Below are 25,444 nucleotides of genomic sequence, written 5' to 3'. Positions count from 1 at the left end.
CTGACGCTTAGCTTATTTGATAGCCTTGCGGAGGGAATAGCTGCACTGTTTGTATTCGGTCATGTTACCAGTCACCTTGCCCTGATTAAAAGCAGTGGTTCGCACTTTCAGTTTCACGCGAATGCTGCCATCAATCCACGGTTTCTGGTTAGGGAATGTTAATCGTTGCTATGGGAACGACATCTTCACCGCATGTTCTAATGAACTCGCACACCGAATCAGCGTATTCGTCAATGTTGTTATCTGACGCAATACAAAACGTATCCCAGTCCACGTGATGGAAGCAGTCTTGGAGTGTGGAATCAGCTTGGTCGGACCAGCGTTGGACAGACCTCAGCGTGGGAGCTTCTTGTTTTAGTTTCTGTCTGTAGGCAGGGATCAGCAAAATGGAGTCGTGGTCAGCTTTTCCGAAAGGAGAGCGGGGCAGGGCCTTATATGCGTCGCGGAATTAGAATAACAATGATCCAAGGTTTTTCCAGTCCTGGTTGCGCAATCGATATGCTGATACAATTTAGGGAGTCTTGTTTTCAGATTAGCCTTGTTAAAATCCCCAGCTACAATGAATGCAGCCTCAGGATGTATGGATTCCAGTTTGCAAAGAGTCAAGTAAAGTTTTGTTCAGAGCCATCGATGTGTCTGCTTGAGGGGGAATATATACGGCTGTGATTATAATTTAAGAGAACTCCCTTGGTAGATAATGCGGTCGACATTTGATTGTGAGGAATTCTAAATCAGGTGAACAGAAGGACTTGAGTTCCTGTATGCTTTTGTAACCACACCACGTCTCGTTAGCCATAAGGCATACGCCCCCCCCCCCCCCCCCCTCTTCTTACCAGAAAGATGTTTGTTTCTGTCGGCGCGATGCGTGGAGAAACCAGCTGGCTGCACCGACTTCGATAGCGTCTCTCCAGTGAGCCATGTTTCCATGAAGCAAAGAACGTCCCTCTGGAATGCTACCCTTGCTCGGATTTCATCAACCTTGTTGTCAAGAGACTGAACATTGGCGAGAAGTATACTGGGGAGTGGTGCACGATATGCCCGTCTCCGGAGTCTGACCAGAAGACCGCTACGTTTCCCTCTTACGAAGTCGTTTTTTTGGGTCGCCGGCTGGGATCCATTCCGTTGTCCTGGGTGAAAGGCAGAACACAGGATCCGCTTCGCGAAAGTTATATCCTTGGTCGTACTGATGGTGAGTTGACGCTGCTCTTATATTCAGTAGTTCTTCTCGACTGTATGTAAAAAACCTAAGATGACCTGGGGTACTAATGTAAGAAATAACACGTAAAAAAACAAACTGCATAGTTTCCTAGGAACGCGAAGCAAGGCGGCCATCTCTGTCGGCGTGTGTATATACGTGTATGTGTGTATATATGTGTGTGTGTGTGTATATATGTGTTTGTATATATGTATGTGTGTGTGTATACGTGTGTGTGTGTATACGTGTGTGTGTGTGTATACGTGTGTGTGTGTATGTGTGTGTATACGTGTATGTGTGTGTATACGTGTATGTGTGTGTATACGTGTATGTGTGTGTATACGTGTATGTGTGTGTATACGTGTATGTGTGTGTGTATATTAGTTGCCATTAATACAGGTAACGAGTGGAGGACAGAGGAGCCTATTAAAGAAGTTGTTACAGGTCTGTGAGAGCCAGAAATCTTGCTTGTTTGTAGGTGACCAAATACTTATTTTCCACCATAATTTGAAAATAAATTCAATTAAAAATCCTACAATGTGATTTTCTGGATTTTTTTTCTCATTTTTTCTGTCATAGTTGAAGTGTACCTATGATGAAAATTACAGGCCTGATCTTTTTAAATGGGAGAACTTGCACAATTGGTGGCTGACTAAATACTTTTTTTGCCCCACTGTATGTGTATGTATGGACACATAGATGGTTTATAGACACGTATAGATACCATTTTAGAGGCCAAGGATATATTGCCGTTTGTGTGCTGCAAAGGACAGCACCAGCTCTGAATGCTAAAGAGGGTGGGTCTGAAAGCTCTCTCCCCGACCAAGCTCAGTCAGTCCTGCGGCTTGCTTGCTCCATGTAAATCCACTTATGAAATCAGGCCTCAGTCCAACGGCAGAGCTGTAGTTGTCATGTCAACGCTATGTGAGTTATTCTTAGCCCTTCCCTTTTTTCCGCATAAACAATTACATCCATTCATAATTTACAGAATGTAAAGGCTGCATATGTCCGCATACACACACAGCGCATTCAGAAAATATTCATACCCTTTGATTTACCCCACATTTTGTTGTTACAGCCTGATTTCAAAATAAATTAAAAGAAGAAAAAAAATCACCCATCCACACACACTAACCCATAATGACAAAGTGAAAACATATTTTTTGAACGTTTTGCACGGAATACAGAAATTACTCATTGACAGAAGTATTCATACCCCTGAGTCAATACTTTGTAGAAGCACCTTTTGCAGCGTTTACAGCTGTTAGTGTTTCTGGGTAAGTCTCTCTAAGAGCTTTGCACAACTGGATTGTGCGACATTTGCCCATTATATTATTTTTAAAATGAAAAGTGAAAAGCCGAACCAGGTTTTCTTCTAGGGTTTTGCCTGTGTTTAGCTCCATACAGTAAAAACAATGTATCCTGAAAAACTCCTCCAGTCCTTAACGATTACAAGCATACACATAACATGATACAGCCAACACTATGCTTGTCAGTATTACTTTAGTGCCTTGTTACAAACAGGTTGTGTGTTTTGGAGAAAAAAAAAATCAGTACATGCGTCTTTATTTTCTCTCAATTTGGTTAGTATTGTGGAGTAACCACAATGTCGATCCATCCTCAGTTTCTATCACAGCCATTAAACTCGAACTGGTTTAAATCACCATTGGCCTTATGGGGAAATCCTTGAGTTAGGAACAACGCCTGTATCTTTGTAGTGACTGGGTGTATTTATAAACCATCCATAATTGTAATTAATAACTTCACCATGCTCAAAGGGATATTTACTGCTCGACTGAGGGACCTTACAGATAATTGTATGTGTGTGGTACAGAGATTGAGGTAGTCATAGAAAAATCATGTTAAACACTATTATCGCACACACAGTGAGTCCATGTGACTTGTTAGGCACATTTGTACTCCTGAACCTATTTAGGCTTGCCATAACAAAGTTGTTGAATACTTATTGACTCGAGACATTTCAGCTTTTCATTTTTAATTAATTTGTAAACATTTTGAAAAAAATAATTCCACTTTGACATAATGGGGTATTGTGTGTAGGCCAGTGACACAATTGCAAAATGCAATTTAATCTATTTTAAATTCAGGCTTTAACGCAACTAAATATGGAAAAAAATCAAGGGGTGTGAATACTTTCTGAAGGCACTGTATACCAGATACTTTGGGAAACATGGAGTTAAAACAGTCGAGTTTGAGAGTTGAGTTATACATGTAATACTTACAGAAAGCTGAGACCCTCATCTCTCCAACAGCCACAACAGTAGTTGCTTTCAAAACTTTTTTTTAAACATTGTACAATCAGAACAAATTAATCTCCCTATTCTTCTCTCCCTTTACTCGGAGTGCAACGGAGAAGGGCAGACACTTTCAAGCAGGAATCAGGATATTAATGGGCTTTAGGCTACTGTTTGACCAACTCATGGTTTTAGCTGCCCCCAAAATAGAAAATTTTGAGTAAAGTGATCAGCTTGAGTTTTCAGCTCCCACCTATACAACCAATAAAAATGTAACTTGCCAAGTCAAAGGGTCACACTCAGGATCTCTGTACATGGTTTTTCAAACAATCCCTGCACTGTTAAAATTAAAGGGTATGTTTTGATTCTCATCACTGGCAGGAATCCCATAAGCAGCGGATGCTTCTTCATTCTAAAACGAAAAGGATTAGCAACCTACACAAACATAACTTGGAGAAGGAATTACAACAAATTAGAAGAACACAAACTAAAAATATTGAAATTGAATTTGGCTTTAACCAATTGAGGATTACACTTATCAAAACAGCTGTGTTTTGAGATACAGAAGATGGATTATGTTGGTCTCAATGGATTGTGATCATGCTGAAATAGCTCTTCTCTACTTACCCAGCCAAACGATTACAACAAACACTTATCTATTTAATACAGTTTAAAAAAGGAGCCCTCCCTAAAAATTGGATGTTGTATTACAAGACCATAAGACTAGATCCCAAAACCTGAGCTTGAGCAGTTTCGAGAACATCTTATTTATGTACACTACCGTTCAAAAGTTTAAGGTGACTTAGAAATATCCTTGTTTTTGAAAGAAAAGCACATTTTTTTTGTCCATTAAAATAACATCAAATTGATCAGAAATACAGTGTAGACGTTAATGTTGTAAATGACTATTGTAGCTGGAAACGGGGCTGACGAGTTTCAGAAGAAAGATATTTGTTTTTGGCCATTTTGTGCCTGTAATCGAACCCACAAATGCTGATGCTCCAGATACTCAACTAGTCTAAAGAAGGCCAGTTTTATCGCATCTTTAATCAGAAAAACAGTTTTCAGCAGTGCTTACATAATTGCAAAAGGGTTTCCTAATAATCAATTAACCTTTTAAAATTATAAACTTTGATTAGCTAACTCAATGTGCCATGGAAGGAGTGATGGTTGCTGATATTGTGCCTCTGTACTCCTATGTAGATATTCCATAAGAAATCAGCTGTTTCCAGCTACAAAAGTCATTTACAATATTGACAATGTCTACACTGTATTTCTGATCAATTTTATGTTATTTTGATGGACAGAAAATGTGCTTTCTTTCAAAAACAAGGACATTTCTAAGTGACCAAAAACTTTTAAACGTTAGTGTGTCACATTTCACTAAAGTTACCAGCCACAGCAGGTGCTTTTATGAAATGTAAATTAATGCTATGGATCCCTTCCCTTCCCCCCCTGCTTACAACAGGGACTCCTCGTCGCATTCCCGGGCTGCTGACGATGACATGTATGGCTGTGTATCCGAATCCGGGGGCGACATTGATTATTCATGCCATGAGAGGGCCCCCCCCTGCGCTGACATGTGCCACGCTCACTGGAGCCTATTAATTGGCATGAGAATGCGAGGAGATGAGAGGGTGTGAGTAATAGGAAGAGAGCAAGATACTGTAGAGGGAGGGGTGAATGTGCAAGTTAAGAGAACTATTGAGGGGGAGGGAGTATTGAAACAAGGCAGTGATGGAGATGGTTGAGGGGGCTGAACCCCGAGAAATAGGATTGGGTTTTGTCTGTTGCCAGCACGAAGCTTAACAGGAACAATTCCACTCCTCCCGAGCAGGAACGAAAGATCTGTCATCCTCGAGACACTTCATCTCATTCTCCAACCGGGAAACTTCAGTTCCACGTCCTCTGCTCGGTTTCAGAAAATGACTACATACTTCCCGATGCACGAATACGGCTCCAAGGCCCCGAATGATAGTGGCGAGAGGGGCCCAGGCAAGGTATCCTGTCAGCCGCGGGTCAACCTGAACCTCCAGGAGTCCCTCGCTCACCTGCACCCCCTTCAAAGGCAGCACGCCATCGAGCTGCACCAGCAGCAGCAGCAGCAAGAGCACATGCAGCAGCAACAATTGCAGCATCATCAAATGCAGCAACAACAAATACACCAGCAGAAACAACAAATGCAGCAACAGCAACTACAGCAACAACAGCTACAGCATCAGCCTTACCGGCCACCTCAACATCCGCCAGCTCACTCGTCCCTGGCCACCTTTACCTCCTGCACGCTCCCGGCATCATGCAAAGCCAGGAGCCGCTTCATCAACCTTCGAGACAGCGTCAAGAAGAGCCCCACCAAGAGCACGGCCAAAGTCATCGGAGGTATCGGTGGCACCCTCAGGCCCGACATGGGTCTCGGGTCCCGGGTCCCATGGGTTCCGTTCTCCTTTGAGAAGGTACGTCTTACCTCCTTTCCCAGCAGTGGTGGCTTTCTCCATTTTTATTTGATAAATGTGTCAAGGATATCTTGCACGATACGGTGAACTTTGAGAAGGTATGTCTCCCTCAGCAGTGCTACTGTAAGTTTCCCAATTTGTACTTGACAAATGTTGTGTCAACGAGATCTTGCAAGTTATTGAGTCAGGTGTTCCCAGCTTTGCTAAGCATTTTGTAATTTTTTGGAAGAGCTGCATATCCTTGTTTCATAAAGGCAAATATTAATCTTTGAGGCTGCAAAAGGGAGAAAGACTTAATGTCTGTATGGGGAATCTATAAGCAGTATAGTTATCCAGTGCCCTAGGAATTGACATTGTTAGGTTTGTCTGGGTCTGATCAGTGTGGAGAAGTGGTTGTCTGTCCGTACTTGAATGTTCTTCTCGTCTGAGGATTGTCTTCTACCATGGCAAGGTGTTTTTGGCTCAATGATTCAGAATAATCAGTCAATAAATATGAATACTATAGTTTGTTATTTCACAGCTTGTCAATCTTATGCAATTGAAATCTAATCTCTGCTCTTTTGTACGTTGTATTATGGAGAGTTTTATTCATTTTGAGCAATTAAGCCCTATTGTTAAAGGATTTTGAAGCAGGAGTTCTGAAAGTAGGGCTTGCGGATCAATGTTGTCAATGTGGGCTAATTTTAGCACTTTCGCTCCAGCGCTGTTTTCCAATAGGGTCTTGCTGCGACAATGGCAGCAGCACAACAGCAATTAAGCCTCTATATCCAAATACTGCAGCACTTACCTCATACAGCCAACAGCAGGCTTCATGAGATGGATCTCTTACATAATTAAGGTGACAGGACTGAGTCCTTATTACTTCAGTTGCTGGCTCGTAATTTGAACTTTCACATGTATAGATGTCAATGGAAGATTTGTGGGAACATTTGAGTGGTCTCAAGTTAGTAAAGAACCATATGTGAATGGCTTGCAACTGATTGTGTGTGAATGAATCCTGCTTGTAATAAGGTTAATAAGGTCTATTAACAAATTTACCGCCTGGTAAAGGGCTGAAATTATTATTTTATTTAAAACAATTGTTGCTAAAAGGGCATTATCATAATTTAAAAAATGTCAAAGTATTATTCTAACTTAATATTATGGAAATGTATTTAACTTGTTATGGCTGGGGGCAGTATTGAGTAGCTTGGATGAATAAGGTGCCCAGAGTAAACTGCCTGCTACTCATGCCCAGTTGCTAAGATATGCATATTATTAGTAGATTTGGATAAAAAAATTGTCTGAAGTTTCTAAAACTGTTTGAATGATGTATAACAGAACTCATATGGCAGGCAAGAACCGGAGAAACAACCCAACCAGGAAGTGGGAAATCTGAGGTTTGTAGTTTTTCAACTCTTTGCCTGTCGAATATAGTGTCTATGGGGTCAAATTGCACTTCCTGAGGCTTCCACTAGATGTCAACAGTCTTTAGAACCTTGTTTGATGCTTCTACTGTGAACGAGGGGAGAATCAGAGGGGATTGAGTGAGTGGTCTGGCAGAGAGGCATGAGCTGGCCACACGCGTTCACGTGTGAGTTAGCTTGAGTTCCATTGATTCTATACATCGTTTGACATGTTTCTACGAACTGTAATATAACTTCTTTGACTTTTCGTCTGAACTAAGCGATCGCGCATTGAGCATTTGGATTACTGGGCTAAACGCGTGAACAAGGTATTTGGACATAAATTATGTACTTTATCGAACAAATCAAACATTTATTGTGGAACTGGGATTCCTGGGAGTTCATTCTGATGAAGATCATCAAAGGTAAGTGCATATTTATGTTATTTCTGACTTCTGTTGACTCCACAACATTGCGGATATCTGTATGGCTTGATTTGTTGTCTGAGCGCTGTACTTAGATTATTGCATGGTTTGCTTTTTCGGTAAAGCTTTTTTGAAATCTGACTCAGCGGTTCCATTAAGGAGAAGTGTATCTATAATTCCATAATAACCCCTTTTTCTCCCCAATTTCGTGGTATCCAATTGTTGTAGTAGCTACTATCTTGTCTCATTGCTACAACTCCCGTACGGGCTCGGGAGAGACAAAGGTTGAATGTCATGCGTCCTCCGATACACAACCCAACCAGCCGTACTGCTTCTTAACACAGCGCCCGGAAGCCAGCCGCACCAATGTGTCGGAGGCTACACCGTGCACCTGGCAACCTTGGCTAGCGCGCACTGCGCGATGAGACAAGGAGATCCCTGGTGTGCGATGAGACAAGGAGATCCCTACCGACCAATCCCTCCCTAACCCGGACGACGCTAGGCCAATTGTGCGTTGCCCCACGGACCTCCCGGTCGCGGCCGGTTACGACAGAGCCTGGGCGCGAACCCAGGGACTCTGATGGCACAGCTGGCGCTGCAGTACAGCGCCCTTAACCACTGCGCCACCCGGGAGGCCGAAAATCACCTTTTTGACTGTAATCGGTCTTTAATCCAGCTGCAGTGTCAGATTTCAAGAATGCTTTACGGCGAAAGCAGACCATGCGATTATCTGAGGACAGCGCCCGTCATACCAACACATGAAAATCAGAATTCAACCAGGCAGGTGCTACACAAAAGTCCGAAATAACGATATAATTCATGTCATACCTTTGAAGATCTTCTGTTGGCACGCCAAAATGTCCCATAAATATCACAAATGGTCATTTTGTTAGATAAATTGCTTTTTTATATCCCCAAAATGTCAATTTATTTGGCGAGTTTGATTCAGAAAAACACCGGTTCCAACTCGCCCAACATGCCTGCAAAGTATCTAATAAGTTACCTGTAAACTTGGTCCAAACATTTCAAACAACGTTCCTAATCCAAATTTATGTATCCTAAAACGTAAATAAATATAACGTAAATAAATATTGTGCTCAATATCGGACGAAAAACAAAAGTGAAGCACGTTCCAGGTCGCGCACACCAAAACATTAGAGTGCACCTGGAGTGACACATGGAAATAACAGGGCTACTTCATTTCTCAAAGGAAAAATGTCAACCAATTTCTAAAGACTGTTGACATCTAGTGGAAGCCGTAGCATATTTATATTAAATAGGGATTGCCAGAGAAAACTAATGGAAAACAGATTGAGCTAAAAAAAAATGTTCCTGGATGGATTGTGCTCGGGGTTTCTCCTGCCAAATCAGTTCTGTTATACTCACAGACATTATTCAAACAGTTTTAGAAACTTCAGTGTTTTCTATCCAAATCTACTAATAACTGCATATCCTAGCTTCTGGGCCTGAGTAGCAGGCAGTTTACTTTGGGCACGCTTTTCATCCAGACGTGAAAATACTGCCCCATAGGAGGACACTGTTTGGCCTTTCGCTGACATGGATAACGGGGCATCTGTGTGTATTGATTACTGCATTGTTGGCTTTGGAGCTCGTAAGAAAGACATTTCACTGTGCATGTGACATTAAAACTTGAAACTGAAACTTAGATGCTACTACATAACAGGATTTCTCTTCTGAGAACGATGCATTGAGACACACATTGTGTATGCTAGTTCAACTCCACAATACTTTTAATCATTTAATCATATGCTCTGTGCCCCGCTTGGGATGAATGCTACAGCTTCTTTAAGAATCACAATCAAATCAGGCAACATCACAATCAAATTTGGCTTCATTTATATTTCAGCATGCACTGTACTATGCCTGTGTAGTTCTTTAACCCCTAAAAGCACCCCTCACAAAGTGAGAGGTTTTAGGGGTTAATATTGCATCTAGCTACATTTGGAGATTGACATTTCTATATTTTTCAATAAGCACAAAATGGGCATCTGTTGAGGCCAACCCCCCACTGTGCCTCATTGTCCCATTGGGATTTGGAGATTGTGTACATACACACACACCTCCGTCCTTTCATCCTCCCTCCCACATCCACATTCCCTTGGGCTGCATCCCAAATGACACCCTATTCCCTTTTTAGTTTACTTCTTTTAAACCGAACCCTGATTAAAAGTACTGCACTCTGTAGCGAATATGGTGCGATTAGGGAAGCAGACTATGGTATTCATCTGTGTTGCACTGTTTTTCTGACCTCTGACCCATCCCCTGCTATTGTTTAGCAGACAGATGCCGCCCCGCCTTCCTCTCCCATAATCCCCGTGATCCCAATCTCACCCATCCCAGCTGAGACCGCTCCTGTCATCCTTCCTCCGACGTCACAGGTTTTTTTCTCACTTTTTTTCTTCCACAAGCACCCGTCATTTATTTTTCTGTAGTTGGTCATTTTGTGTTGTATATGTTTTTTTAAATCCCTGCCATTCCATTGTTTGCTTTGATGGAGTTAGGAGATTACAGTGAGAACAAGTGAGTGAGGGAGAAAGACACATACAGAGCGAGCGAGAGATGGATTGTTCCACACTTTCCCCTTTTGACTCTAAACAACCCATGTTCGTGCCAGCCGGGGGGGGGGGGGTGCCTGGAGGACTTAATTTGATTCATTTGGCCTTTATGCTTCAGCATTGCATATTCCGCATTGTAAAATGCAATGTACGTATGCTCCTCTGCCCTAGTAATCTCTGATGAAAGCCAGTCGCTATCCTTTTTTACTCATTTTTTTTCTGTAGCAACATGAGGAGAGTAAGTGACTGATGCCTCCTCTTTCTATATGGTGGATATGGACGTTACATTTTATTTTATTGTACATTTGTATGTGAATTTACATTGTATCCCCAAGTGTAATGGAAATGGCAGATTTTTTGGAATGCTTTGGGAAATGTCTCGCGACATGCAATCCTGAGGTCCTAAGGTCTTTTTTCCCCCTCTTTTTAGGCGAACCCTCCCCCTGTCGTGGTTAATACAGACAGTTTGGACACGCCTCCATATGTAAGTTTAACCCTTTTTAATGAAATACATAATTATATTATTTTGTGATGTAAGTCTTCACCACCATGTCTGGGTTGTCTGTTGGATACTTCTAATAATGGTGGTGATGTAGTTAACTATCATTCAAAATCCCCAAAAAGGTCTGTTATGATACTCTTCCCTGAGGTGAGCAAAACAATAAGGATTTTGATTAAATAAGGTGTTGAAATTTGACACGAGGCATTATCACATGCTTTTCAGTTAATTAGGTTTTTGTGTTACTGTATCATGCAATAATGCTAATATAATTTTGTTGTAATCTAAAATTGAATGCTGTTTGAAATTATGGTTTGTGTGTGTCAATATGTGTACACATGTCCAAGTATATACACGGAGTATACCAAACATTAGGAACACCTTCCTAATATTGAGTTGCACATATACACAATCCATGTCTCAGTTGTCTCAAGGCTTAAACATCCTTTAACCTGTCTCCTCCCCTTAATATCTACTGATTTGAAGTGGATTTAACAAGTGACTTCAATAAGGGATCATAGCTTTTACCTGGATTCTCCTGGTCAGTCAATGTCATGGAAATAGCCTACACACACACATACTCCTGTGTGTATGCGCGTGTTTGTCGGTACTGTACGTGTGTGTGGACGGCAATCAAATCTGCTCACAACGCAATTGCACTATGACAGCACCGGGGCACACATCCCCCTCCTGACCACAACTCACCAGTTCATTTTGATTGTTCATCTCCCGAGTCTGAGCAGAGGTCAGAGGTTAAGGCTCTCCATTAATCGGGCCACTCAAGATGGTGGTGATTTCATCACTTTCCAAACATGCAGTGTTTTCATTTCGGGGAGAAACAAAAGCATCAAACTGTGAAAGTAGAAAATAAATAAAAAGTACAGTAGCCACCTGGCATACCACCTTGTTGCCCTTCTAACTAGGTTGTGATTAGTAGGGCACACCATAGAAAAAAGTTTTGAAATGGAAAATAAAAAATCTGTTTCTTATTGGATAGGTCCAGATAGTCCTTCCCGGTTTGTCCCTTATCTTCCCTTTGTAGACACATGCACACGACCCAGTTCAATCTGGCCTCCATCAGAGTTATGGAATGGAGCTACCTACTGTATGTAGGTCTTTAATATCTAAATTTGAGCTAAACGTGTTAATCAAAAAATCTAAGTTTTATTGTGTGAATTTACTCTTTTTACTAACTTTGGGCTGTAATTTCCTGCACCACAATTGAAAGAAACATGGTGATCTGTGTGTTGATATTTAATCTCATTCATATCAGCTAATAGTACAGTATATCACAAAAAATATCCCAATTTCTCCATATAAATGTTGAGAAAGAGAACCATGAGCCTAAAGCAGCTCTTGTGTGCCATTGTTCCTCAGTACTGCTTCGAAGAAAGCTGGTTGCGGTCCATTGTGTTAGCATCCCAGGCCCTGACATAATTAAAAAGTAATTTTGGATTGACCTATGTAGATGGTTTCAAATACTTGCAACATGAAAGTTACATATCACGAAATGTTGATTATTCATTTTTTCTTTAAACAGAGTGACCTTCATGGAATCTTATTTGAGTCCGAGAAGGGTGTTCATATGATAGGGAAGATATACAAAACCTTGCAGAGTATATCCAACTGACAAAAAATATAAACTATTGGAACCAAGACTTAAAACGAACTGATGTTGCCATAAAATCGAGGGGAAGTTGGAGCATAACTAACAAAATTAGTTTATGAAAATGTATGCTTAATCCAGTATAAACGAATGTATAGAATGTATTATACAAGAGACATAATTCACAAATTCTACAGCACAATGGCAGAATCATGTCAAGTTTAGAATGGCTCAATAATCCATGCTTTCTGGGAATGCTATGAAGTCCGGTAGTTGTGGGTCGAAGCTAGAAAGTTGCCTGTCAGAAGTATTACAATGTAAACTTTTAATCCTTCTGTCTGCATATTTCAAGACATGGCATATGGCGGTGTAGTGAGATACCCAATGGGCTTGACGATTCTCTTCTCATCACTCATCTTGACAAAAATGTAATAACTTGGAAATCATTAACACAATTGAAAAATCTAAGGATTTATTATTGAAATATTGAAATAGCATGGGTGATCATAGAAAGACAAATTGATGCAAATGGCAAACTAATGCATACACTAGGGATGGGGGGTGTGAGCATGCAGGTCTGGGCAGATGGGATGTTTGAGTCTAAGTTATTGTTCGTTTATATAAGTTTGTATATATATAAAAATACAAATAAAATAAACATATATATACTGAACAAAAATATAAACGCAACATGCAACAATTTCAAAGATTTTACTGAGTTACAGTTCATTTAAGGAAATCAGTCAATTGAAATACATTCATTAGGCCCTAATCTATAGATTGCATGACTGGGAATACAGATATGCAAAGGTATCAGAAAACCAGTCAGTATCTGGTGTGACCACCATTGGCAGGAACTGGAACACGCTGTTATACACGTCGATCCAAGGTATCCCAAACATGCTCAATGGGTGACATGTCTGGTGAGTATGCAGGCCATGGAAGAAGTTGGACATTTACAGATTCCAGGAATTGTGTACAGATCCTTGCAACATGTGGCTGTGCCTTATCATGCTGAAACATGAGTTAATAGTGGCGGATGAATGGCAGAATAATGGGCCTCAGGATCTCGTCACGGTATATCTGTGCATTTAAATTGCCTTCAAAAAAATGCTATTTTGTTAGTTGTCCGTAGCTTGTGCCTAACCTTACCATAATTCCACCACCACCATCGGGTAATCTGTTCACAATGTTGACATCAGCAAGTTTCTCATCCACACAACGCCATGCACGTGTTCTGCGGTTGTGAGGCCAGTTGGACATGCTGTCAAATTCTCTAAAACGATGTTGGAGGCAGTTTGTGCTAGAGGAATGAACATTCAATTGTCTGGCAACAGCTCTGGTGGGCATTCCTGCTGTCAGCATGCCAATTGCATGCTCCCTCAAAACTTGACGTCTGTGACACTGACAAAACTGCACATTTTAGTGGCCTTTTATTGTCCCCTGGCACAAGGTGCACCTGTGTAATGATCATGCCATTTAAACAGCTTCTTGATATGCCACACCTGTCAGGTGTAAGGATTATTTGTTGGCAAAGGAGAAATGTTCACTAACAGGAATGTAAATAAATGTGTGCACAAAATTGGAGAGAAAATAAGCTTTTTGTGCTTATGGAACATTTCTGGGGTCTTTTATTTCATCTCATAAAACCTGTTGCGTTTATTTTTGTGTAGTTTTTATTTAAAAAAAAAATAGAATGCATCATCGACTCACCGAACTCTCACTCAGGCAGGTCTCTATGCACAGTAACATTAGAGTGCGAAGTGGCAGCGTTCAAAGCCGTTGGCACCCTATTTAGTGCAGTACTTTTGGTCAAAGGTAGTTCACTATACAGGGAATAGAGTGCCATTTGGGACGCAGAGTTGGCAATTCCAGGACAAACACAGTGACTTCAATTATTTATATACACATTAGCTCAGATGTGCAGTTTTTCCCCTTATGTTCAGTATTTAGCACAATCCACATGAATGTTTCAGTAGTTTGAAACAAGCACCTAGGCTGTCCTGCCAACCTGTTATGTCACCTCATGAATTAAAATGTGTGATTGTGTTCAGATTTTAAAAACGCAGACTAAAAAGCTTCAGAGCGCAAATTGACTGCAGTATGGGGCCTTCCATCTTATACTTTTCCGCCCCTAAAACCTCTGACTAGACTTTCTATTATGATATTGAACTGTAACTTTAGAGTCTAGACCAGTGGTTCCCAAACTTTTTATAGTCTCGTACCCCTTCAAACATTCAACCTCCAGCTGCGTAACCCCTCGAGCACCCGGGTCAGCGCACTCTCAAATATTGTTTTTTGCCATCATTGTAAGCCTGCCACACACACATTGTACGATACATTGATTAAACAAATAATGGGTGTGAGATTTTGTCACAACCCGGCTCGTTGGAAGTGACAGAGCTCTTATAGGACCAGGGCACAAAAAATAATAATCAATAATGTTGTTCTTTATTTAGCCATCTTACATATAAAACTGTATTTGTTCATCGAAAATGGTGAATAACTCAACACAGGTTAATGAGAAGGGTGTGCTTGAAAGGATGTAATAACTCTGCAATGTTGGGTTGTATTGGAGAGAGTCTGTCTTAAATAATTTTCCACACAGCCTGTATTTAGTTTTCTTGCTAGTGAGGGCTGAGAATCCACTCTCACATAGGTACGTGGTTGCAAAGGGCATCAGTCTCTTAACAGCTCAATTTGCCAAGGCAGGATACTCTGAGCGCAGCCCAATCCAGACATCTGGTAGTAGCTTCTGAATAGATTCAATTTTCACAGAATTGCTTGTTGCAATTTTGATGGGGCTCTCTTGTTCAGATAAGTGGACTGGAGGCAGGGAATGAAAGGGATAACGAATCCAGCTGTTTGTTAGCCATTTCGGGAAAGTACCTGCGTAATTTCAAACCCAACTCACTTAGGTTCTTCACTATATCACATTTGACATTATCCGTAAGCTTGAGTTCATTTTCACACTAAAAAAATTATACAATGATGGAAAGACTTGTGTGTTGTCCTTGTTAATGCAGACAGAGAAGAGCTCCAACTTCTTAATCATAGCCTCAATTTTGTTCCGCACATTGAATATAGTTCGGAGAGTCCCTGTAATCCTAGTTTCAGATCATTCCGGCAAGAAAGAACATCACCAAGATAGGCCAGTCGTGTGAGAAACTCGTCATCATGCAAGCAGTCAGACAAGTGAAAATTATGGTCAGTGAAGAAAATTTTAAGCTCATCTCTCAATTTAAAAAAAAATGTGTAAATACTTTGCCCCTTGATAACCTGCACACTTCTGTACGTTGTAAAAGCATTACATAGTTGGAGCCCATATCATTTCATAATGCAGAAAATACACATGAGTTCAGGGGCCTTGCTTTAACAAAGCTAACCATTTTCACTGTAGTGCCCAAAACGTCTTTCAAGCTTTCAGGCATTCCCTTGGCAGCAAGAGCCTCTCGATTAGTGCTGCAGTGTACCCAAGTAGCGTCGGGAGCACTACTCCACTATATCTCCCTGTCATGGGATACCAACACATCTTGACCACCAATGTTCATTTGATGTCACAAAGCTGTCCAGTACTTAAGACATATTGCCTCCTGTTGTCCTGGTTTCCAGTGGTTTGCAGAAGAGGATGTCTTCCTTAATTGACCCCCCATAAACGTAACAGACATGCTGTGCCAGGCCTGTTGACTTATCCAGCTGTAACGCATAGATTTCACTGGCTTGAATGTGAAGCAGTAATTGTTTCAAAACATCTCCTGCCATGTCACTGATGCGTTGTGAAACGGTGTTGTTTGATGAAGGCATTGTCTGTATATATATTTTTTGCCTATTCCCCCAGCATTGTCCCAGCCATGTCTGCGGCAGCAAGAAGAATTAAGTCCTCCACAATAGTATGGGGCTTGCCTGTCCTAGCAACTCGGTAGCTCACGCTTCTAGCCCCTTCTTATTAATGATATCTGTTGCTTTTATACATGTCTTAATACTTGAACATCGTCTTAATTCTCGCTCAAAAAAACTCCTGTGGCTTATTTTTCAAATTGGCATGTTTTGTTTCTAAATGTCTGCGCAAGAGTGAAGGTTTCATCGAGTTGTGAGATAGTACTTTTGCACATATAACACACCGTGGATGAGGAAAGGCACTACTCCCAATATAAGTGAACCCCAAATCAATGTAGTTCTCATCATATTTGAGCCTCTTCGATGGTCCAACGTCCCTGTCTGTTGTTCGGTGCTTTCCCGGGTAAGGGGGCAGTAGCTCTTCCGCTGCATCAGATTCACAACTGTCAGTGTCCATGATAGGTGGGCTAACAACAAATGTAGAATTACTGATGCTAGCATTGGATGTGCTCGTGGAAGCAGAACAACTTGTGTCGTCGACAGGTGCAGTACTGCTGGTAGTAGCAGTACTACCAGTAGAGCTGGTATGTGTGTCTATGGATGCAGACCTTACTTTTTTTAACCATTAATCAATTTTCGAGAAAATGGAATGAGCAGCAGCTACGTTTGGCTACATAGTTGAATTCCCGCGAGAGAGTAATGGTTAATGTAAAGATTCTTAGGTCTTCCAGAAGTCTGTGTTGGAATATTCCTGATTTCCTACCTATTCACTCCTGATTCTGGGGAAAGTTACTGGAATATTGCCACCCTAATAAATAACTTTTTGCACTGTCTTCTTGATTTTGTAAATCTTAATTATAGGGTCTCTATGGGACATACTAGCAAGTCTAACGAAAGCTTACCCTTTGACGAACCCAAAGTCAGTTAAGGAAATGCTGTTGCTCGAGGTACTTTGCTGGATGGAATCCTATTTTTTCTGCAATAAGTGGTCAACCGTCTATGTGGCTCTTCATGTGAATAAAGTACTTCACATAGGTCCATATATATGTGTAAAATGGCATAAATAGCTACTAATATGCACACTTATTATACACGGATGAAAACTGTATCTGTAATATTATCTAATTATGTATGTTACTTGATGCACAGCATGCATGAATACGTGTGTGTGTGTGAGAAGCTCAGAGGGGATAGCTGAACAGTGGGAGTGGACAGGAAATGGCTTAAGAAATACAATTGACACTGTTGTCCATTTGGTTGAATTGAAATTATTCTGCCTAAACATGATATTTAGCTACGTAGTTCCACAGACTCCAGAAGCTATTCTTTATCAGTTCCAAAGACTATACTAGGGACTGTAATTTCAATTTCAGATGCCTTTTTTACATTTATTTTCCCCTTCAGCATATCAGTTACATCAATTTAAACTAAACCACATTCGTTCTAGCTGTTTGTGACTTACGGGTACACTTACAGAGTACAGGTTGGTGACGAGCTCAGTTAAGACCTTACTGATACAGTTATGTGCCTGGCCAAGGGCATAACACACAGTATTCCCCACACGTTTACCACTCATTGTATCCCGCCTGTTTACCATTTGACTGGGTAGCAGGAGTCAATACAGCCAGTTGTGGTCTTGGTGTTTTGAGATGGTGTAGGGTGAAATTGTACAATAGATGCTGGCCATTGGTCAGGTTTGCATTTTCTCCCAAAATATGGTTAGGATTGGGGGTGAGGAAGCTGATCCTAGATCTGTACCTAGCGGAAACTTCACCCTGGAGCGTTTGAGATGGACTTATACATGGCGGTCGGGCTGTGCAGGTCGCGCAGCAGACTACTATAGCATTCTGAAATACTTAAACATCTGGTGCACTGTGTAGCCTGAATGGACTAAAGCACAGGTGAGGTAACATCAAATGTTGCAGATATTTTGGTGGTCTGCCTTTTGAAAATTCTGTGTTTCCAGGGCTCGAGTGCATCTCACTTGAATTGTGGACATAAAAGTTTTGACCTTGAAAACACAAACAGGTTCCAAAAGGGCTCAGTTTGGTAGAGGAAATGTCTTGTTCTGAAAGATGTGAAACCTTCATTGCTCTGCATTGACTCACTAGGAGTCAGTGTTAGTTACTAGTAGTAGTCACTTGTTACAAGTAGTCACTAGTAGCTAACAAACTTCAGCAGCTGAAATGTGTCATTCCCTCTCCCCCTTCCAGGTAAACGGAACAGAAGCGGATTATGAATATGAGGAGATCACGCTCGAACGGGTAAGGGGACTGTCTCTTTCTTTAAAAAAATGTTTTAATTCACAACTGTTGCTTCCTAAATGGCCCTATGGGCCCTGGTCAAAAGTAATGCACTATATAGGGAATAGGGTGCCATTTGGTAATCACGCACATTCTTTGCACAGCAACACAGGACCTCTTCTGTCGCTATATTGAAGTGGTTCGGTACAAGATACATACAGTAAAGTACTTTTAAGTACTCACAATGGAAGTAGTACAGTCCTTTTGATTGTATTAGAAAGTAGCATGTGTGTAATGTTCATGTCTGACATGGTATGCCCTCCAAATTCGTGGTGGGGGGGCGGTATCTTACACTTTGAGGGCTGTTGTGGGTGCAGGCATTAGCTTCGGCCAAGCAATAAGACTACATTTTACAAATCAGTCTTTATTGTAGACTATGATTGAGGATATGGTCAAATCGAGGTGCGTTTTTGCTTGCCCGAAGAAAAGGCCTGCACCCACGCTGGCCCTCAAAGGGTACAGTTTGCATATGTCTCGTATTATACACACTAACAGCTAGCACTGTGGCGTTCATGAAATGTTGTTAAGCAAATAACTGCCGGTCTCACGATAATTTACCGTTAATGAACAAAAATATATTTAGCATCTCCTGGCTTCCACACAGAGCCTACAAGCCACTGATACAGACCTTTGGAACGTTTACATTTAAAAAAAGTTTAAGTCAATTTATTATAACCTACACCACCTACACAATAAATCCTTCATTTATTTTAAACAGGTCTAAACAAACAGGATATGAAGAAAATGTAGTCTATTTCAGAAGAACAGAATAACATACTCCAAGTTGTCCTTTTGTTAGGCCCTGGTCTGGCTATGCCATCTGGCTGTGGGCTACACTAGTTAATTTAGCAGACAAGATTGACTTAGAAGTCTGTGTCATTATTTTATAGTATGAAGAATACAATTGGACATAGCTGAATAATATTGAAAGGATATTTTCTCAATAACAATTTGAGGGAGTGCGCACATGCGGCTATTTTGTGTTGAGCGCTTAACAAAGACACGGGTACTCCGATGTGCTTAATTTAGAGTTATTAACGTAACTTTATTTGTGATATAAATGTTGGGCTATATGTTTTGATTTTTAATACATTCTAAGGCTGCATGATGCGACTAACGAGGATTTGAAAAAATTTGATGAACGACGTGATCTCTGCTTTGTTTTTTAGGCAGGCTGTACCCACTTCATCAGTCTCTTACTCACAATTTGACAAGCACTTGACAATGCCTCAAATATCCCGGCTGCATCCCCTTTGTGTGGCCGTAATACCCCATAAAAAAAATCAATGTATTTTGCTCAAAGTGACTGTTGTGCCCTTATAATAATTATAATTCCCTTCTCCCGGCTGCATTCCAAAGCACCTTTCACTCAAATGGCTCTCCGTCACGTGATAGGGTCTTTCTCACAGGCTACAAGTGAAGATGGACACATCGGGGACACAACTGTGCACGTACTTATACAATTCCGAGGCGCATATTGAAGATATTAGAAGAACTGTCCACAATTACTTTTTGTAAGCCAACCAGATGAGTTGATCAAACGAACAGCAAAAGCGCTAGCCTATGTCAATATACTATCCCCATAGTACAAAAGTTGACCTACTCTATTCTGTGCGATAAATAAATATTTGAAACATAGTGTAGGACAGTTGTGGGATGCGATAGATTCCAAATGAATACCTCCACTAGCATCAAAAAACGTGTTTTAAGCAATGAGCCTGACGCAACAGATGAGAACGCTTAGCTTAAAATATCGATAAACTATTAGGCTATTTCTTCGAATAAAGGCAGAGGCAGTAGGCTACAAGCAAGAATGGACAACACCATTCTCAAAAGTGACCACAAATGTGATTATGCATTTATTGCTTTTATTATAAAGGTGCTTTTTAATGGTGAAATTATCTTCCCCAAACTTAAAAATCACGCTCTGCGTATGTACAGTGGGGAGAACAAGTATTTGATACACTGCCGATTTTGCAGGTTTTCCTACTTACAAAGCATGTAGAGGTCTGTCATTTTTATCATAGGTACGCTTCAACTGTGAGAGACGGAATCTAAAAAAGAATATCATATTGTATGATTAATATGATAATGATTAAAGTAATTTGCATTTTATTGCATGACATAAGTATTTGATACATCAGAAAAGCAGAACTTAATATTTGGTACAGAAACCTTTGTTTGCAATTACAGAGATCATATGTTTCCTGTAGTTCTTGACTAGGTTTGCACACACTGCAGCAGGGATTTTGGCCCACTCCTCCATACAGACCTTCTCCAGATCCTTCAGGTTTCGGGGCTGTCGCTGGGCAATACGGACTTTCAGCTCCCTCCAAATATGTTCTATTGGGTTCAGGTCTGGAGATTGGCTAGGCCACTCCAGGACCTTGAGATGCTTCTTACGGAGCCACTCCTTAGTTGTCCTGGCTGTGTGTTTCGGGTCGTTGTCATGCTGGAAGACCCAGCCACGACCCATCTTCAATGCTCTTACTGAGGAAAGGAGGTTATTGGCCAAGATCTCGCGATTCCTTGCCCCATCCATCCTCCCCTCAATACGGTGCAGTCGTCCTGTCCCCTTTGCAGAAAAGCATCCCCAAAGAATGATGTTTCCACCTCCATGCTTCACGGTTGGGATGGTGTTCTTGGGGTTGTACTCATCCTTCTTCTTCCTCCAAACACGGTGAGTGGAGTTTAGACCAAAAAGCTCTATTTTTGTCTCATCAGACCACATGACCTTCTCCCATCCCTCCTCTGGATCATCCAGATGGTCATTGGTGAACTTCAGACGGGCCTGGACATGCGCTGGCTTGAGCAGGGGGACCTTGCGTGCGCTGCAGGATTTTAATCCATGACGGCCTAGTGTGTTACTAATGGTTTTCTTTGAGACTGTGGTCCCAGCTCTCTTCATGTCATTGACAGGTCCTGCCGTGTAGTTCTGGGCTGATCCCTCACCTTCCTCATGATCATTGAGACCGAGGGTGATTAACCGTCATCTTGAACTTCTTCCATTTTCTAATAATTGCGCCAACAGTTGTTGCCTTCTCACCAAGCTGCTTGCCTATTGTCCTGTAGCCCATCCCAGCCGCGTGCAGGTCTACAATTGTATCCCTGATGTCCTTACACAGCTCTCTGGTCTTGGCCATTGCGTAGAGGTTGGAGTCTGTTTGATTGAGTGTGGACAGGTGTCTTTTATACAGGTAACGTGTTCAAACAGGTGCAGTTAATACAGGTAATGAGTGGAGAACAGGAGGGTTTCTTAAAGAAAAACTAACAGGTATGTGAGAGCCAGAATTCTTACTGGTTGGTAGGTGATCAAATACTTATGTCATGCAATAAAATGCAAATTATTTACTTAAAAATCATACAATGTGATTTTCTGGATTTTTGTTTTAGATTCTGTCCCTCACAGTGGAAGTGTACCTATGATAAATTACAGACCCCTACATACTTTGTAAGTAGGAAAACCTGCAAAATCAGCAGTGTATTAAATACTCCCCACTGTATGTAATTTAGGCTCTACACCCATTGTAAAGTGGATTAATGTTCTTCAATTTAAGAAGTTATTTGGTGCTTTAGTTGTGATACAAACCTTAATGAAACATATAAGCCTATGGGCTAGGCTACATGAGATGTGCAACTATGATTTGTAAAGGTTGTAAAAACAAAATGCGCTGTTTGCCTTAAGCTGGGCATCATTCACAAGTGATAGGCTAAAATTGTCACCCATCACACTATTCTTGATTAAAATTGTCTTTACATATACTAAATAATATATGTATGAAATTTGTTTTGATTTAGAATTTGACCATTATAATGCACCTGTATCAAAACAGGGGCAGCGGGAAACAATACATGTAATCTATCTATGCACTTAAATAGTAAATGGAGTATGCTTTTCGCGGGGTTCATTTTCATGCCAGCCAGGTAGGCTATACTCCTGTTGTAAAAATAATCAATGTGCTTAATGTTAAGAAAGTTGAGAAATAAATATAGTAGGCCTAGCCTATAGAAAGCTGATGGTATCCTCTTTTAAATAGATATTCTCAGGCAATTGCATAGCCTATGGAAATGTTGCGCAATTTGAGCTCATGGGTTCTCAACACGGAACCCAAACCGGCTGCGCGTGTGCGCCATCGTGCAGATTAGTATTTTGTGCCCCCACACCAAATGCGATCGCGACACGCAGATTAAAATATCAAAACAAACTCTGAACCAATTTCAGTAATTTGGGGACCGAAAAGCATTACACATTTATGGCAATTTAGCATGCACTTGCTAGCTAATTTGTCCTATTTAGCTAGCTTGCTGTTGCTAGCTAATTTGTCCTGGGATAAAAACATAGTTATTTTACCTGAAATGCACAAGGTCCTCTACTCCGACAATTAATCCACACATAAAACAGTCAACCTAATCATTTCTTGTCATCTCTCCTTCTTCCAGGCCTTTTCTTCTCTGGACTTTTTATTGCGATTGGTAACTTTCCTAAGTTAGGTGCATTACCGCTACCGACCCCGTTTATCTTTCAGTCACCCATGTGGGTATAACCAATGAGGAGATGGCACGTGGGTACCTGCTTCTATAAACCAATGAGGAGATGGGAGAGGCAGGACATTCAGCGCGATCTGCGTCACAAATAGAACTGACTTCTGTTTTAGGCCTTGGCAACGCAGACACTCATTGGCGTGCGCGAACAGTGTGGGTGCAGTAATTGAATAATATAGATTTCTACATTTATTTTGCAATGCGAGCGGTGTAGTCAGGGTATAAGTGTTTGATTCGATTTTCAATTACATTTGCATTGATGTCAGAGTGATTTGAGGGACAATAGAGTGGGGTACCAGACAGTTATCAAGTTTGGTGGGCGACTAATGACCATCAGCAGCATCAGAGCTTGGAGAAGCCTAATTACCATGGAATTTGACTGTTGTCTAGACTCGTGACCGCTGGTGGGGCGGTAAATGCGGTCACCGTAACAGCCTTACTCACAGCTCGAGTATGCAACGTCTGTATGAATTCCATTTTTCTACTCAGATAATTCAGAGAATCCATTCAATTTGGTAATTACATTGCAATTCGTCTCTCGGAATTGAGTGGAAATGGAACTGACCCCAACACTGCTCGTATAATACAGCACCATCAGGACCATAATGTTCTCTCCTCTCAAGTTATCCTGTATTAAACAGCCAGCTCTCTTGTGTAGTACACTCCTCCAGTCTCTCCAATGTTCCACTCAAGTCTGACACACTCCAAGGCTTGCATCCCAAATGGCACCATATTCCCTATATATGAGCACTATAAAGGGAATAGGGTGCCATTTAGGACTCAGACCATGTCTCTGGCGTTATACGCATTTTGTTGCTTTGTGCACTCTTGCATTATGTAGCCATGTCTTAATCCTCCCAATGCACCCATGGTGATGTATTTTTGTTATGTTCCTTTTTTCTTTTGCGTGACCCATTTCAGCTGTACTTTCAAGTGCACGGTATTATTAGCGTAGCGTAAATAAAAAATGCTCGCCTCTCCGCAAGCTGTCTCCCTGGGAGCTCTTATCCCCTGCACCCGCTGCCATTCCTAAGTATCAACGCACTCTGTGTGCACCTACTGGCTTGGTGTGTTTTATAATGTGATAATACTGCCACTTTGTTGTAAATGCTTGATGACCATTTGGAAATTAGCCTGGTCCCAGATCTGGTTTGTGCTGTCTTGCCAACTCGTCTTGCATTACCGGAAAACTTGGTAAGACCGCACAAACAGTGACGTAACAATACACCTTAGGAGTAGGCAAGACTGCACAAACAAATCTGTTGTATGCAGTAGCAGTTTGTAATTGTTGTTATAGTTGACATGTTACTGTATGAATAATAATAATACAGTGCCTTGCGAAAGTATTCGGCCCCCTTGAACTTTGCGACCTTTTGCCACATTTCAGGCTTCAAACATAAAGATATAAAACTGTATTTTTTTGTGAAGAATCAACAACAAGTGGGACACAATCATGAAGTGGAACGACTTTTATTGGATATTTCAAACTTTTTTAACAAATCAAAAACTGAAAAATTGGGCGTGCAAAATTATTCAGCCCCTTTACCTTCAGTGCAGCAAACTCTCTCCCGAAGTTCAGTGAGGATCTCTGAATGATCCAATGTTGACCTAAATGACTAATGATGATAAATACAATCCACCTGTGTGTAATCAAGTCTCTGTATAAATGCACCTGCACTGTGATAGTCTCAGAGGTCCGTTAAAAGCGCAGAGAGCATCATGAAGAACAAGGAACACACCAGGCAGGTCCGAGATACTGTTGTGAAGAAGTTTAAAGCCGGATTTTGATACAAAAAGATTTCCCAAGCTTTAAACATCCCAAGGAGCACTGTGCAAAAGATAATATTGAAATGGAAGGAGTATCAGACCACTGCAAATCTACCAAGACCTGGCCGTCCCTCTAAACTTTCAGCTCATACAAGGAGAAGACTGATCAGAGATGCAGCCAAGAGGCCCATGATCACTCTGGATGAACTGCAGAGATCTACAGCTGAGGTGGGAGACTCTGTCCATAGGACAACAATCAGTCGTATATTGCACAAATCTGGCCTTTATGGAAGAGTGGCAAGAAGAAAGCCATTTCTTAAAGATATCCATAAAAAGTGTCATTTAAAGTTTGCCACAAGCCACCTGGGAGAGACACCAATCATGTGGAAGAAGGTGCTCTGGTCAGATGAAACCAAAATTGAACTTTTTGGCAACAATGCAAAACGTTATGTTTGGCGTAAAAGCAACACAGCTGATCACCCTGAACACACCATCCCCACTGTCAAACATGGTGGTGGCAGCATCATGGTTTGGGCCTGCTTTTCTTCAGCAGGGACAGGGAAGATGGTTAAAATTGATGGGAAGATGGATGGAGCCAAAT

At 41.2% G+C, this 25,444-nt stretch overlaps 1 protein-coding gene across 50 annotated transcripts in view; it reads left to right on the top strand.

The window, feature by feature from the left end:
* dlg1b (discs large MAGUK scaffold protein 1b) overlaps positions 1 to 25,444 on the top strand; it is a 261,565-nt gene that overhangs the window by 124,881 nt on the left and 111,240 nt on the right. For 18 of the 50 annotated variants that reach the window (XM_090181809.1, XM_090181807.1, XM_090181795.1 and 15 more), the window contains 3 exons: positions 10,011 to 10,112; positions 10,720 to 10,773; positions 18,445 to 18,495. In XM_090181809.1, coding sequence (XP_090037935.1) covers positions 10,011 to 10,112; positions 10,720 to 10,773; positions 18,445 to 18,495 — 207 coding nt within the window. Of the gene's footprint in view, positions 1 to 3,560; positions 5,904 to 10,010; positions 10,113 to 10,719; positions 10,774 to 18,444; positions 18,496 to 25,444 lie in introns of those variants that run through there. The other 32 variants (XM_090181829.1, XM_090181826.1, XM_090181820.1 and 29 more) reach the window with 4 other exon arrangements.

This window comes from Oncorhynchus mykiss, chromosome 8 (assembly GCF_057628025.1).
Source record: "Oncorhynchus mykiss isolate SJ-2025 chromosome 8, ASM5762802v1, whole genome shotgun sequence".
NCBI lineage: Eukaryota > Metazoa > Chordata > Actinopteri > Salmoniformes > Salmonidae > Oncorhynchus > Oncorhynchus mykiss.
This window is presented reverse-complemented; position numbering and strand designations above follow the sequence as displayed.